Here is a 16,276-nt window from a genome sequence, read left to right on the forward strand (position 1 = left end):
GATGTTTTCAAAATATTGTGCACATGATTTCCAGTCAGTTTAACAAGTTTTGTTGTGGTAATGTGGTGTAGACATAGGTTATAAGTGAGATTTTAATGGCTGGTCTGTGCTATCTGCATTTTATCATTTAAAACTGATGCTGGATATGATCCATTAATATCTATGATAGCCCTAACAGATTCACTCACCCTGGGTCCTGGATTTCCAGCTTCTCCACCGGTTCCAGGTGCACCTGGTGGTCCAGGTGGACCCTTAAAAAACACAAAGCAGACATCGACAATGCATCAGTTTCTTACATATTAGAGCTGGACTTCCAACCCACAAGTGAAGAATGAATACACATTTCTAGATATATAAATATTCCAGTCATAGTCCAGTCAAAACAATATTCACATTGCTAATGCAGCCAAGAAAAGCATGAACAGTGATGACAATATCCACTATAATACATGTTCTGGCAAGTGTAGTCATAGATTGAATAATGTGCTAAATACCATGAAAAGAATGACAAACTTACTCTAGATCCTCCAATACCAGGCTCTCCCTGAACACCATCAGCTCCTGGCTTTCCGGGAACTCCCTTGAATGACATGCGAGCAGCAAATGTCACAATCACTGCACCTACAAGAGTTACTGTCTAAGTATCAAATTATGTATGTTATCACCAAAAAGCGACTTACGGCCGCACCAGGTGGGCCTCTTCTGCCATCAGCTCCCTAATGAAGTGGGGGTAGAAATAAGTCTTGATTAACAGCAAACAGTGGTAAATCACTATTTAGTAAAGATAATGAAGACATAGTAAAATTATTTACCTGTCTTCCGACTTCACCAGGGCCTCCCTTCTTTCCATCCTCACCAGGCTCTCCCTGTCATTTCAGAGCAGATGTCCCAGTAAAATAAACACATACAAACACGACCAACCATGTAATGTTAATAATACATGAGCAGGATTATTTCAATAGCAATACAATGTATATAGGAAGATGTTACCGCTGGTCCAGCATCACCAGGGTCTCCCTTAGGTCCTGGGCTGTTGTTATCTTGTCCACTTGTACCCTGTTAAACAGAAATCACTTGTTCATTTTTATCTACATTCAAATGCTGACGAAGAATGTATGTATACAAACTGCATGGGAGGGCAATGGCAGGCTGAGAGGGATGTTGACAATCATATGCTGCACGATCAAACACCACCATTTTTTTTTAAACACTGGCCAAAACTGAATGCTAATACAGCATACATTAGAACAGTGGCCATAAACGAATGGATGGATGTCATTTCAATCCAAGCTGGTCTAGGAATTCGTACATGGTAATATAAACAATTTCCATAATACTCACAGGGTCTCCTCTGATTCCCATTTCTCCTCTGTCTCCTGCTTGTCCTTTGATACCTTTGGGACCCTAAAAGCAAACAAGCATTTCTCAGCTCTAACTGTTTGAGATTTTTAATGAAAAATGGACAGAAAAAGCTGAGCTAAAATTGTATTCAGTCACTAACTCTCATGCCAGGGTTTCCTCTTTCTCCCGGGGGTCCAGCCACTCCACTTTTGCCCTGAAAACATACAGCAAATGCAAATTAAAGCCCACAATCATTCATAAACCAAAGCACATTAACATGTTTTTGCCACATGAACACATCTTGCCACCAGCCTAAGACAGGAAGCAATTGTACATAATTCTGCATGATATATAATACTAATGATAATAATAATAATAATAATAATAATAATAATAATAACAATAATATACACTTACCTCTTCTCCATTGATGCCATCAAGCCCAATTTCTCCAAATTCACCCTGCAACACAGCAACAGTTGGTTAAGTAATCAGTGTATCAACCTTTCTTTTTCTAATAATGAAGACTTGGTGATTTTTTTTAATGAATTAAATAGAAAGATACTCACTTTTTCACCTGAGTAGCCACGGCCGCCCTGAACAAAAAAAGCCAGTGATACATAATTTTATTGAAGAAATAGATAAAATGATATTGACTTGAATTCAAAGTGCCAGATACATTTAATTTGAATGTTACAGTTAATATCAAAGCCTTTACCTTGAGACCTCTTGGTCCAGGACATCCCTGGAAACCCTGAGTTCCATTCACACCAGGAGGACCTCTCTCTCCCTGTCAGTACACAATGAAGACAATAAATATTATGAGAAAAACAGAATACAATATAAAAGAATACAAAGTATTGACAGAAAAATGACAGTTGTCTCTGAACTCCTTAAGAATAAAAAAGATTTAACAACAGTTATGGATCAGGACAGTTTACAGCAGGTGTCTAAACCATCCCTGAATACTAGTAATTATGTTTGTATATTACTAAACTGTGTTAATAATCGAGTGGCCCAGGAATGAGTCCTAAAACCCAGAAATTAGTTAGTATCTTAGCAGTTCCAGCTCCCTCGTCTTAAAGTCAACAGGTTTTTGTTTTTTGTTTTTTTTATGGATTTTTGATTAGATCAAATTAGATAGGTCTGTAGTTAAAATAAGCTTAAGAGATTTTCACAGTTTGTTCTATGACATAAAATACATCAGTAAATACCCCACTCATGAATTGTGCAGCTTTTATGTGTCTTTAAAAAAGGTGGTTGCTAACAAGTGGCTAAATGAGACTACAAACTGTCATCACACTGAAAACGGCTTTACAGTTTCACTGTGGTGACAGTGGTGTGGTTTGTTTATAGCCTAACATTAGCTTCTCATTTTTTGAGATTGCATTTAGTCTTCAGAAATCATCAAAATTATATTCATTTGTGAAGATAAACTTTCTGAAAAAATGTGTAAGTATTATAAATGTTTGTTTGCCATGAAGTTTATTTCCTGCAATAATCCAAAAATCAAATGGAAAAATCCCACAGGCTTTTTGATGAGGGAACCAGGGCGATGCTAACTTCCTCATCATTCTACAGAAAACATCACCCCTGCAGCACTCTATTACATTGTGGTGAGAATGTAATCACTGCCTGGATAATGTTCAAAGACAATGTTTTTTTAAGTTAATGAAACACTACAGTTTTGTACTGTTCTGGATTCACAGAGAGGGGGATGGTGGACATACGGCAGGTCTGTGACGCCAGAATCTCTGGTTCACATCCAGACTCCTGTCTGATGATAGGTTTTTGCTTCAAAGGCACTTTGGTTATGGTTAGGAATAGACTGTGATTTGGGTTAAATGATTACAAAAAAGGTAATAATAAAAATATAATGACTTAGTCACAACAACTGGATAATATATTGCACAATTGCCTATATTGGTGTAAAACAAATAAATAAATTGTCAGTGAACATTTTGCTAATACGTTCAGCAGCAACATTTTTGCGACCTGCCAGGCACGTTAATTCACAACATTTCCTCATAGTGCTGATACAAAACATAATTTGCTCGCCTTTACATTTCCCTCACAAAAATATCTGCTGTTTTTAATTTGTTGTATAATTTCTAGGATATAAGGCTTTCGTGGAAACATTGTCAGAGTGTTACATATGTAAGCAAGCTATTCAGACTTACAGGTCCACCCTCATCTCCAGGATGTCCTTGGCTTCCTGCTGCTCCTGGACTGCCCTGGAAGACAAAACAACAAAGTATTAGCCTCTGATAAACAATTATTTTCTGGTTAAATTAAAGACGGTCTAAAAAATTATCTTTTCTTATTTCTGTGAACATTGCATACCTTAGCACCTGGAAGACCAACTGCTCCTCGGTCTCCTCTGGTGCCAGTACATTTGCATGGCACTCCACAACACTCTCTCTCTGCGATATTATCCTATACAGCAAAAAAAAAAAAAATTAAATACTTCAAAGAGAAAAAAGAAAGCTCATAAAAGTCCTCTGACTTCTGATTAGTACTCACCAGTTCTTCCATTAGCTCATAGTCCAAGTCCATGATATTGAGGCGTAATGGTCTGGTGTACCTGAAGCCGCGACCAAATTCCAGCTGCAAAGCCTCCTCAAATTTGGGCACCCGCTCCAGCCCGACTAGGATGAAACTGTTCACTCCTGTTTTGCACATACAAGAATTTTTGAAGCTCTAATTACCTAAATATTGAAATCTTATCTTCTTATCTTCCTATCATATCTAAATATGATATTGCTATAATTTCACAGAAGTTTAAGGACAGATAGTCATGAAGGGCCGTTTGTACGGTATCATCTCTTTACCTGACCCCCGAAGCTCCTCAACTCGCCTTTTCATTTCAGGAAATGGGGCGTCAATACCATCAGTCAGATGAATGACAACCTTCAGAGGAAAAACAATTCAGTTTAACACTTCCTTACATTTTCCATTAAATTTGAGTATGACTTAAATGGTCATATACCTCGGATGGTATAAAGGTATGAAAAATTAGACACTGACAAAGCCTACTGTATGCTTGAGTCTGGCAAGTTTAAATGTGAGTTTTTGGATATTGGAAATGTTTTATATGTAGGCTGCAATAGATTGCTTTTTTTACTGTGTTTAATTCAAAGTGACAGCCGCTGGATGAAAACATCATTGGTAAATTGTTTCATATTTACAACGGAGTATTAGGGCCACATTGAAGAAGAAAAAATTTGGAGATTTCGAGAACTAAGTTGTAATATTACGAAGAAAAAACTCGTAATATTACGAGAATACAGTCGTAACTGAGAAAAAGTCATAATATTATGAGAATAAAGTCTTAATATTATGAGAATAAAGTCGTAATTTAATGAGAAAAAAGTCATAATATTACAAGAATAAAGTCGTAGCTTTTATGGAAATAAGCAACAACAAACAGAATGGATTACAGGATGAACCTGCTTGTGGCAGCTGCTCTTTGTCTCAGGTGTGTTGCCTTGACACACACATTTGGAGGCAGGGCCGGAGTGGCACTCATTTTCAGCCCTGGAGTTTCATGCCTCAGACCGGCCCACTTTAGCTCCCGACCTGAATATTTCCAATTCAGTGCAAGTAAGGGTTGCTTCACAATGTAGATTTATTTCAACATGAGTGCACATCTCCAACATTATTCTTAACAACACAACATCTTTTTCAGTGATATCAGAATCTATATTCTGTTCAAATAAGTAGTGGACCTGTGGGCTCATGGCTGGTGCTTGGTGCTGGATCTTGCTTCTGAGGGGCTACAACTCTGAAATTGTATCCACCCATCTAAACACAAAATCAGGGAGAAAGACATCAGTCTTTAGTTAAGCAAAGCGTCTAAAGACTGACTTGTGAGTCTAGGCACTGGGTATCACGTATGCTGCTGCTGCTATCCCTGGGCCGCCTTCACTGGCGCCCTCTGAGTTGGAGACACTGGCTCCGCGCGGCTGTGTGAGCCGCGCTCCGATTATGCGCGTATCTCTGGCGATGAATTTTGGAGTCGTTTACCGACACGCCTCTTCATTAACAAAGCGTACGGATGAAGGTGAAGTCTCTGCAGCAGCTGAATTGGTGAGGTGGAGACAACGGCTCCATGGAGCTCAGCAGCTGCGTCTGACTACGCATACATCTCCAACCACCACCGTTCAAGTCAATTAATTATCAAGTCAATGAATTGTGTGGCGTTGTAACATAGTATAACATAACATTCTATAATGTAAATGATAGTATGATGCAACGCCACATAACTGGGAAACTTTGTCTTGTAGCCCCTCAGAAGCAAGATCCAGCACCAAGCACCAGCCATGAGCCCACAGGTCCACAGTGGGCACTACTTATTTGAACAGAATATAGATTCTGATATTGTTGAAAAGGATGTTGTGTTGTAAAGAATAATGTTGGAGATTTGCACTCATGTTGAAATAAATCTACATTGTGAAGCAACCCTTACTTGCACTGAATTGGAAATATTCTAGAAAAATACACTGAATTACAAGGCTTTAGAGAACAGTGCGCTATTGTAGATTTAACATGTAAGGTTATCTAAAGTGGGCCAGTCTGAGGCATGAAACTCCAGGGCTGAAAATGAGTCCCACTCCAGCCCTGCCTCCAAATGTGTGTGTCGAGGCAACACACCTGAGACAAAGAGCAGCTGCCACAAGCAGGTTCATCCTCTAACCCATTCTGTTTGTTGTTGCTTATTTCCATAATATTATGACTTTTTTCTCATTAAATTAGACTGTATTCTCATAATATTATGACTTTATTCTCGTAATATTATGACTTTTTCTCAGTTACGACTTTATTCTCGTAATATTAGGAGTTTTTTTCTCGTAATATTGCTGCTGCTTATGTTATAGACTGCTTTGTCTGGTTGGTTATTTAAGTTATTACATTAATGGCGGCAGAACACATGCTGCTTTCACACTACTTTGTTGTCATGTGTGGATTAATTGGGTAATGTTTGGCATGGCTGTGTGGCTGTAACTTATGGGCATCCAACATCACTGAATGTAAAACTGTGTACTTATTTGCCTCATATCCCTGGTTGCCTGCACCACTAGTTAAAGGGGAACACCACCTAAACTAAAAATTCCAATATATTATTTCCATGGCCAAGGAAAGTTCATTCAATGTTTGTGTATGTGAGCTACTCTCTCTCTCAAAGCCAGAAACCAGAGATGTGAGTCTCAAACTTGTGATGGCATAGGTTAGATAATGCTTCACAGGCAATGGATGGGAACCTGAATTTGTGGATCTACAGAATGTTTGTTTCCTTTGTTATTCTTAAATGAGCCTTATGCTATGTAGTGTAGTGTTCTCAGTTTTGAAACAGAAAATGTACCCATATACTCAGAACATTCCCCTGGGTGCTTTCAGTGTCATCTAGAATATCTTTCATCTTATTGTCTATGGAGCATCTCTAGACTTTATACTCTATGACATCACAAATTTGAGTTTTAACACTTTAATTTTGGGATTTCAGAGAGAGTTGTTCATTTTTAGTAATATTTTTGAACTATCTTAGACCATAGGAATAACATGTGCAGAGTTCCCCTGTAAGTCTCTCTTACTTTTTTGTCCTTTATTTCTGAGGAACTGGAATGAAGGATAAAGAATTACCATTAACAAGCAACAGCCAATAGGACTTGCCTCGACAGAAGCGATGGTTAGCAATTGCTAAAAACAAGAGAGGCTACTACCTGTTTCGTACACTGCCCTTTGCAGTGTTTGCACTGATTAAGACAGAGTCAAAGTCTGAGATTAGACATACCATGTACATTTCCTATGTTATTTTGGCTCAGGACATCTCTAGTTAATACTTTTTCAGTAACCAACCTTGACAACGTCATCTTGTCTGGTTTTGAACCTATTGGTGTAAGCTGCAATGGTCTTGCCATTGAGGACAAAGGGGCCACGACTCCGTAGGGCTCTGAAGGCCTCAAAGAGCTCATCAGCATTGTCTGTGAAGTCCAGCTGGACAGGCTCAGAGGCAGAGTCCATAGCCAGCATGCCCACTTGCACAGAAGGAATCTGCCCAGATGAGCAACTGATAGCTGCCATTTTGGAAATCCTCTGCAAAATGGCCCCCATCTTGCTCTGGAGGTTGGTCTGAGCACTGAAGATGTTCTGGGCAGAAACGTCAAAGCCCACCAACACCTCTATGTTGCAGGCTGTAAAACATTTTTTGTGAACCACAGAAAACATATGAAACATGAAACAGCTTACCAATAAAGTTCATTAGCTAGAAAAAAAAAATTACTATGTCTCTTACGTTTAGATGTTTCTGGCACACCAGTACACAGCTTCCCTTTCACTTCATCATCCAAAGTCTCCAGGATTTGCTCAGTTAGATCCTCAAGTTTCTCAAAGTTCCTTTGTCGAGCCACAGTTGTGGACTCGCTTGCTAAGTCTTCTAACTCATTCTGAACGTTACCCACTCCTACAGCAAAGATTCTTGCACCTTTTTGCTTCAGACCAAGGGCTGCTGTTTTTCCATCATCAGCTGAGCGTCCTCCAGTGAAAAGCATTAGGATCTGAGGAGTGCCCTCATCAATCCTGCTGCCTTTTTCTTTGGTAAAGTGAACATCTTGAATGTGGCGAATGGCTGCACCCGTGTTGAGTGTACGTCCACCTTTGTACTCTGCTCGGTTGATAGCATCTACAATGTCTTTCCTGTTTTTGTATGTGTTGAGGTAGAAGACGTCATTCACATCTGCTGCATAATGCGCCAGGCCGATCCGCAGGTTGTCTTTATCGGTGAAGAACAGATCAAGTAAGCTCGTGATATACACCATCACTTTTTTAAAGTTGTCCCTGCCCAGGTTAATGGAGCCATCCACCAAAAACACTATATCAGCCTTTTTGGGTGGCATGTCTGGTGCTGTGAGAAGGAAGATGAGATATTGATGAGGACAAGGTAAAGATGAGTGAGTGAGTTTAACCATATTTATGTAGGACATGTGTTATATAAATATCTGTAATATGTGTAAATTTTATGCACTGCTTACAAGGATCTGTAGGTATTTCCTCAGGGATGTTCCCACTCAACCTGTCAATAACCCCCTGCTGGATTGCTGGCAGGCCACGGAAGTCGCGAACCTGGAGAACATCAGCTGGGGTGGTGGCAATTTGGTTTAGCTGTGTTGTGTCAGCACCAGCAGCTCCAACACCAATGCAGTTGACCCGTTGGCCCTTAAGCAGAGGTCCAAAGAGGTTAACATCTTGGGAGGAACGTCCACCTGTGAGAACCACAAGATGCTGGGAGGCCTCAGTTGGACGAACACCAGCAGCAGGTTTTAACTCATTCTGGATAACATATTGAATGGCATCAGCCAGATCTGATGACCGACCACCCATCTGACGAAGTCTTTTGACAGCAGAGACTACAGCTGGCTTGTTGTTGTGAGAGTTAAGTGAGAACTCTGTTTTAACACTGTCTGCATACTGGACAACAGCCACACGCACTTGATCCGGCTGCACATCAAGTTGTTTGACAATGTCCAGGATGAAGTCACGGATATGAGCAATGCCAGCAGGACCTGTATTATCTGAGCCATCAATAAGGAAGATAATGTCCTTTTTCCCAAGATCTAGGATTCCTGCAAAACAAGCAAACAAAGAGTAAGGGATATAGTCTTCATTTTGAAATATATATTTTAAACAGATTGATGTATTAAAAAAAAATCTACTACTGTAACAGAACTCTGAGAGAGAATTAAGCTCTGGGGCTTTGCAGTGGTAGATGGGTGACACTACCCCTGCAGTCAGTGCACCCTAACCGCTGTCTTTTTTTTCTAAATTACATGAGGAATGTAGGGATGCACTTATTTATCCGCTCAAAACTGGTATCGGCCCATACCCCTGTGGCCTATTGGAGAATAAGATGACATTTATGGATGGCAGTGGCCAATGTTTTTTCTGTTGTGTTACATCAATTGTGCGCAATCAATAAGCCGGTACAAGAAGAATACAGTCACTGTTTGGCAAATGGGCTCTGTGATCTCACTGTTGTGTGATGATATGGCTAGTAGCAGCTGGCATCCCGGCATCCCTAGAAAACATGTTGGGGTTGGAAAAGACCTTCCCTGGGATGCCTTTGGGATGAAGGGATGCAATAAACTCACTATCATCCCGTCAGAGGATGCACCTTATTGTTTCCCTGACAATAATGCACTGTGAACAATAAATCTGTATTAAAATCAGCAGGAGGAGTTAGTACATGTTTCCTGTTAGCAGCTGTGGCCACAACTACAGGTCACAGAGGTTGCTTTGAGTTACATTCTAATGTGTTCAAGCTCTGTTCAGTAAAAATGAGTATTGGATGAAGGTAAATTTTAACGTTCTAATGATGTGCTCAATGTAACCTTGTAAAATATCATTTTTGGTGAGAATCTTGAATAAATACAGCTGTTTAATGGACAAATTTGTGGGTGCTTTCACAGCAATATAAAACAGATAAAAGAGAGGGAATTACGATATAGTAAAACAGCTTTTGAAGCAGTTAATTTTGGGTAGATGTTTTGATGTAAATGTTGTAGTAAAGGTTGTTTCATAAATTTAGATGATTGAATTTGTGATCATTCAAAGATAGTGTAATTCACTATATAATAATTTTTATAGTGTAAATGTATTTGTTTCCCTGGCACAAATGGGAAATAAATAACAGAAAAACAATAATATTAGCCAAATTATTATTTTAAACATCACTATCAGCCCAGAAATTTTAAAGCTGGTGCATCCTTAAAGGAATGTCAAACAATGCTAAAAAGGAAACAATAGTAAATGACCAAAGCTTTGTCTTACCTATATCCACTGCGGGAGTAGTATAACTACTGATGATATCAGCGGTGGATATTGTTTTGACTGAATCAATGAGCTGTGACTCCACTCTTGGAAGCTGCTGGAAACTGTCAACTCTATATACCAGTTCAGGCTTCAAGGAAATTTTTCTCAGTTCATCAGGGTCTGCATTCCTTGAACCAATGGCTAGAGGTGCAACCTGGTTTCTCTTAAGTTGGTCAGCTGCAGTGGATACATCATCTGTAGACTTGCCACCTGTGACTAGAATGAGGAACTGAGGCACACCATCCTCAATGCGGCTTCCTGCTGCCCTCTGGTAGATATTTCTGTAGACCCACTCAAGAGCACGACCTGTGTTTAGACGGGTCCCACCTCTGCTTCGAAGTCTTGTCACAGCCTGGCGCACCTCGTCTTTGGTGGAGTATTCATTCAGAAGAAAGTCTGCTCTGGCGTCATCACTGTACTGTACCACTGAAATTCGAACCTTATCCAATCCTACATCCAGCTTCTCCACAACTCTTCTTATCATTTCACGGATGGAAGGGAACTCACTACGCACTGCTGTTGTGCCATCAATAAGGAAGACCACATCCCTCTTTTCTCCTTCTGTGGGTTGTGGTGTGATGACTGCTCAAAAAGAATGCAAGCACAATAACAAGGCATGATTACTAATTACAGTTTACAGTAGATATTGAGAACATACAGTATGACTGAGAAAGTAAAATATCGTATAGTAAAGTGGGTGAGGTGTGTGGGAATGTTTTTTAGGCTGTAAACTATTTTTTAAACGACTTAATTGAATTACATTACCTTCAGTGGTTGGGAATACTGGACGCATTCTGGTGATGTCATCATCTGATAGCTCAGTCAGAGTGGTGATCAAGTTTTCTTGGACTGTGTACAGGCCAGGGAGGTCATCTACAGTGAAGGCAAAGTTAGGCACATATGACACCACCTGAAGCTCTGTTGGGTTAACATCCCTGGTCCCAATACTGAAGGGAAGAACTCTAGATTGTTTGAGTGAAGTTGCTGCACTACTGATATCATCCGTTGAAGACCCACTGGAGACGACAATTACAAACTGCGGTACACCCTCTTGCTTCCTGCTACCACGTGCTGCTGTAAGAACATCCCCGCTGACAAACTGCAAAGCCTGACCCAGGTTCCGTTGTCTTCCTCCTCGCTGCCTCAATCCCCTGACAGCATTCAAAACGCCTTCTTTGGTTGTATGCGTGTTCAGAAACATGTCAGCCTGAGCGTAATCACCATACTGGACCACGCCAATCCGAATCTTATTCTCGCCCACATTGAGACTCTCCACAACCCTGCGGATAAACTCCTGGATGATAGGAAATTCCCGTCCAACACCATCAGATCCATCAACGAGGAAAACAACATCCTTCTTGGGGCCCTGTGTCTCAGCTGAAAGAGACAGAGAACAAGTAATATGACAATCTGCTTCAGAAGTTATCAAAATATGAAAAAAAAGGTCAAAGTTATGTACCAGCGGCAATTATACATCAATATATGATACATTTTTGAAAAGGTAAGCCCATAATATGTTCCTAAACCAGACTGTATGCTTAGCTGCCAAATGTATGGTAATCTGGTGTATATTCAGGAATGCTTTTACATTTTCTTCCAATTTTTTCTTTTGTGTGTGTGTGTGTGTGTGTGTGTGTGTGTGTGTGTGTGTGTGTGAAATTACTGTATATTCTGAATTCTTCTCATTGCAAGTGTACTTTGTAAACACTGCTGAACAGTGTCTTCCAGCATAAAATCTGGATGAAAAATAATGAAAGTTAAATTGGTTAAAAAAAAGTCTGAGCCTGGCAGCTAGAAGTCAGACCAGTTAAAGATTCACGATGAACCGCTTTGATGATTGCATTTTTCACAATAAACATTCCTTAAACTTGTGAACTACTTCTTATAAGTATAGCTGCCGTAGTCCTAAACTAAAGGACTTTAACTAGTGCACAATACTGCTGCTATGCTTGAATAATGCCATGAATACATAACTTCCATTTGATCTGCTTTACAATAGCTGCTTGCGTGTATTTAGAATGAGTTTTATGTTACAATAGGATCTTTTATTTCAGGGTTTCCATCTATTGCATATACAAGCTAGACAAGTCATCTGAAACATCAACCTCCTCGAAAGTCTACACTGGTTCCAAATGTATTTCCCAGAGCTGGAATTATTCTGACAAATATGGAGATCAACCCAGCAACCCTATTATCTTACTTTAAAACATCCCTGAAAACTAAAAACAGTTTCAAAAAATGCTTTACATTTTTGTAATTTAATTCTATGTGCATGTTACTATCTCTCTGCTGTTATAATTTGTTATTTACCAGAAATGCACAATATATTGAAGGCTGATATTATCCTTCTATCAATGTGGAAATTAGGTCATTGCTTGTGAGATGTGTTTTCCAACAACAAAGCCAGCATATGTAAGCTCTTTTGCAGCCAACTCTCATATCTGTCAGAGCTGACTTCACAACAACTTGAAAATGTCAGACTTTACAAACCATGAGAAAAATACAACAGAAATCCAATTTAAAATTAACACAACTGTTTTTTGTATTGATTAAAATTTGGGCTAACAATGTCTGTCATGTAATTCTAAATTGATTTAGTCTTGAAAATGTAATATTTATGACTTTACATTTCTAGACAACAGCTTTTTTGTCCCTTACGGATACAACGAAACCTGTTCACGTGACTGTCCATGATGATCTTCATCATTTATCATTCAAAAAACACACAAGTTAAAAAAATGTAAAATGTTCCACAGAACTGCTGGAATGTAGAAAGACAGGCCTTTTGACAAGAAATGGAAATGGAAAAAATATTATGACTGTTCTCCTTTATTCAGACTCAGTAGAAATGATTTTTCCATGAGATACTGACACAGTGTGGATGTGAATATGAGTAACAATAATCAAAAAGAGTCTATGAATAGGATTTAAAAGAATGTCAGGAATATAAAAATGGAAGATGAAAAAGAGAACAAGTGGTTGTTGGTAATGGAAAGGATGTTGCTTTAAAAAGATGCTATGTGTGCATTTGATACAAGTTGTAACGTTGCCATTGTTATACCAAAATTCAGACTCAAGAGCCTTCTCAGAATAAAAAATGACCTTATTTTTTAATACAATTTGCACATTGCAATACAAACAATGTGAGGGTTGACTTAATTTGTACAATATGTATTGTGTGTCCTGTTGAAAGATGAGAAATAACTGGTTGTTTTATTTGGCATGTTTTAAAATGTATAACGTACCTACTGTATGTAAAATGCATTAGCTTACACTTTTTCTTTCACATCGTCATTTTATTTATTCAGCGACATATTTTCATCTGCTTTCATTAAGTACGAATTAGTAGGAATGTAAGATTTGTGCCGTTTTATGTTCTTTGACAGATAATGACGTCATATGCTCTAAGGGCAGAGCATTCGCACCAGAGGTTTCTCATAATGAACTTCTGGTTTAGCCCTATGCCAGCTTGAATGGAGAAGAAATTATTCCATTGTGCAGCTCTTCGAGATTTTCCAAATGTTTCTGGACTGAACTGATGAAATTCTGATGGCGAAAGAAGTCATTTTGCAAAGTGGAGACAGTGTATGGGATGTTGGAGCCAATGATGAAAGCAAGTTCAAGTAACTTGGTTGTGACTGGCCGGTAAGACCAGTCCATAACACAAATGCAGCACATTGTCATGTCCACCCCAAATGAATGGCACATAGAGAGGGCAAGACAAGAGATAGACAGGGCCGGATGTCTGATCAAATCTTTATGGATTTCATGTTCCATAGGGGTTTATCACAGTATGCCAGATTGCCAGTAGAACACTACATGTCGTAAAATCAAGAAAGTCAGAAGAAGTCTATGTAAATATTGCAAAGTACTGGAATGGATTGCAGTACTTCTCAAAATGGAAAATGCAGAATAGTTAAATGAGAAAGGAATGCAGCAATGGATAAAAGATACCGTAAGAATCATTCATATGAATTTGAAAATCATTGCATGTGGTCCCTGATATTTCTAATATATATTAAAATTTTATGATTAATACATTATATCAAAATGGATCTACTATTTGGAAAGCATGAATTTATAATTGTTGATTTAATTCAACTTTATTTGGTAATTTGTTAACATTTTCTTGGACTATTTGGTTTGTTGTTGTCAACAAGATACCCAAATTGCAACAGAGATGACCTAACAGAAGAAAGAGGTAGTTTTAAAGGATCTGTAATCACTGCCACCCAAATTCCCCCAGACTGACAATAACATGCATAACCCTGCCCCATCTGAATTTAAAAAAAAAAGACAAATTCCATTGTCAGAATACTGCTCATGCTGATTGTAATAATGCTACCTAAATGAAATATGTACTGTCATTCACTTGGTGTTTATGAAATGCAGTGTTTTTAAAACGTAAAAAGCTAAATAAGTCAGGGAGCCTTGACTGTAAACATACCAGGTGAAGTTGGAAATTCTGGGGTGATTCCAATACCAAAAGCCACCAAGCCTCAAACTGCTGAATTTGCATCTTAATGTGATGTTGGAATGTAAAAATCAGTCACTTTCTTACCAGTTACTGTTGGTGTCATAGGCGTGGCCCTCGTTAGTACTCTGCTGATTACAGAGGAGAGCTGTTCTTGGACACTGGGGAGGTCAGTGAACTCAGACACTAATAGAGCGTAACTAGGCTCATGTGATATCTTCTGCAGCTCTCCCCTGTCAGAGCTCCTTGTTCCAATGCCAATCACAAAGATGCCCTTCTGTTTGAGAGCAGAGGCTGGGGTATCTACATTGTCATAAGATCTTCCACCCTTTAGCAGGATCAACATCTGTGGAACGCCTTGCAGGAGCCTACTCCCGGTGGAGTTTGTAAAGACGTTGTCCCTGACGAATTGGAGAGCAGCCCCGGTGTTGAGGGGTCTGCCTCCTTTGTGTCTCAGCCCTCTGAGCACATCCACAATATCCTCTCTTGTGGTGTATCTTTTCAGATCGAAATGGACCTGTGCATCTCTGCTGTACTGGACTACAGAGACACGGTCTTTGTTTTCTCCCACATTGAGCTTCTCCACCACCCTCTCAACAAAATCACGCATGGCAGGGAAGCCATTCCTTGTGCTATCAGAACCATCCAGAAGGAATACAATATCCTTTTTGGCAGTGTCAACTGAGAAAAGACAGGAAGACAAAAAATAAAAACCTTTGCCAAATGTACGCTCCTGGACTCATCATCAAGTGGTGGACTATTTTCGTCAAAACATCTAGCACTGCCTATTTCAATTCACAACAGAAGGACAGCACACCACCACCTCTATTTAAATACACACGTGGAGCTAAACATGTATATTGCACTAAATTTCTTTTCATCAGTCTAGGTGAAACAAGTCAGGTAGCCTTTCAGGCCAGCAAGTGGCTGTGCTTGTTAACATACCAAGTACAGTTGGTGGTTCTGAGGTGAATTCAATAACCACAGCCTCCACGGAGGACTGAAGTTGCTGTTGGACACTGGGAAGGTCAGTGAACTCAGTCACAGACAGAGCATAACTGGGATCGTGGGATATCTTCTGCAGTTCTCTGCTATCAGAGTTCCTGGTTCCAATTGCAAAGGTCAAGACACCCAGCTGTTTGAGAGCAGAGGCTGGTGCATCAGCACTGTCAAAAGACCTTCCACCACTTAGCAATACCAGGATCTGTGGAACTCCTTCCAGGCGCCTGCTTCCGCCAGAGGCCGTGAAGACGTTACCCCTCAAGTACTGGAGAGCTGCTCCAGTGTTGCGGGGTCTTCCGCCTTTGTGCCTCAAACCTCTGACAGTGGCAAGGATCTCGCCCTTTGTTGCGTACGTGTTCAGATAGAACTGGACAGCTGGATCTCTGCTGTACTGAACCACTGAGACACGGTCTTTGCTGTCATCCACACTGAGTTTCTCTACTAGTCTGTGGACGAAGTCTCGCATAGCTGGGAATTCACTTCTAGTGCCATCAGATCCATCCAACAATAACACAATATCCTTTCCTAGTGGCTGTCTCTCCACTAGGAAAACATAGAATTGAGACATATTTAGGTTCATGTGTCAAACATTTG

General features: G+C 39.7%; 1 protein-coding gene across 1 annotated transcript in view; it reads right to left on the reverse strand.

Moving 5' to 3' along the window:
* col6a3 (collagen, type VI, alpha 3) overlaps positions 1–16,276 on the reverse strand; it is a 94,193-nt gene that overhangs the window by 18,688 nt on the left and 59,229 nt on the right. The window contains exons 18-38 of the mRNA XM_049594252.1: positions 15,626–16,225; positions 14,768–15,361; positions 10,972–11,583; positions 10,165–10,788; positions 8,370–8,960; positions 7,634–8,242; positions 7,198–7,532; positions 4,173–4,251; positions 3,865–4,010; positions 3,685–3,777; positions 3,522–3,575; positions 2,060–2,131; positions 1,911–1,937; positions 1,759–1,803; positions 1,502–1,555; positions 1,342–1,404; positions 991–1,056; positions 813–866; positions 681–716; positions 518–580; positions 189–251 (exon numbers count right to left, since the gene is read on the reverse strand). Of these exons, the coding sequence (XP_049450209.1) occupies positions 189–251; positions 518–580; positions 681–716; positions 813–866; positions 991–1,056; positions 1,342–1,404; positions 1,502–1,555; positions 1,759–1,803; positions 1,911–1,937; positions 2,060–2,131; positions 3,522–3,575; positions 3,685–3,777; positions 3,865–4,010; positions 4,173–4,251; positions 7,198–7,532; positions 7,634–8,242; positions 8,370–8,960; positions 10,165–10,788; positions 10,972–11,583; positions 14,768–15,361; positions 15,626–16,225 (4,880 nt within the window). The remainder of the gene's footprint in view (positions 1–188; positions 252–517; positions 581–680; positions 717–812; positions 867–990; positions 1,057–1,341; positions 1,405–1,501; positions 1,556–1,758; positions 1,804–1,910; positions 1,938–2,059; positions 2,132–3,521; positions 3,576–3,684; positions 3,778–3,864; positions 4,011–4,172; positions 4,252–7,197; positions 7,533–7,633; positions 8,243–8,369; positions 8,961–10,164; positions 10,789–10,971; positions 11,584–14,767; positions 15,362–15,625; positions 16,226–16,276) is intronic.

This window comes from Epinephelus fuscoguttatus, linkage group LG13 (genome assembly GCF_011397635.1).
Source record: "Epinephelus fuscoguttatus linkage group LG13, E.fuscoguttatus.final_Chr_v1".
In the NCBI taxonomy this organism is placed as follows: domain Eukaryota; kingdom Metazoa; phylum Chordata; class Actinopteri; order Perciformes; family Serranidae; genus Epinephelus; species Epinephelus fuscoguttatus.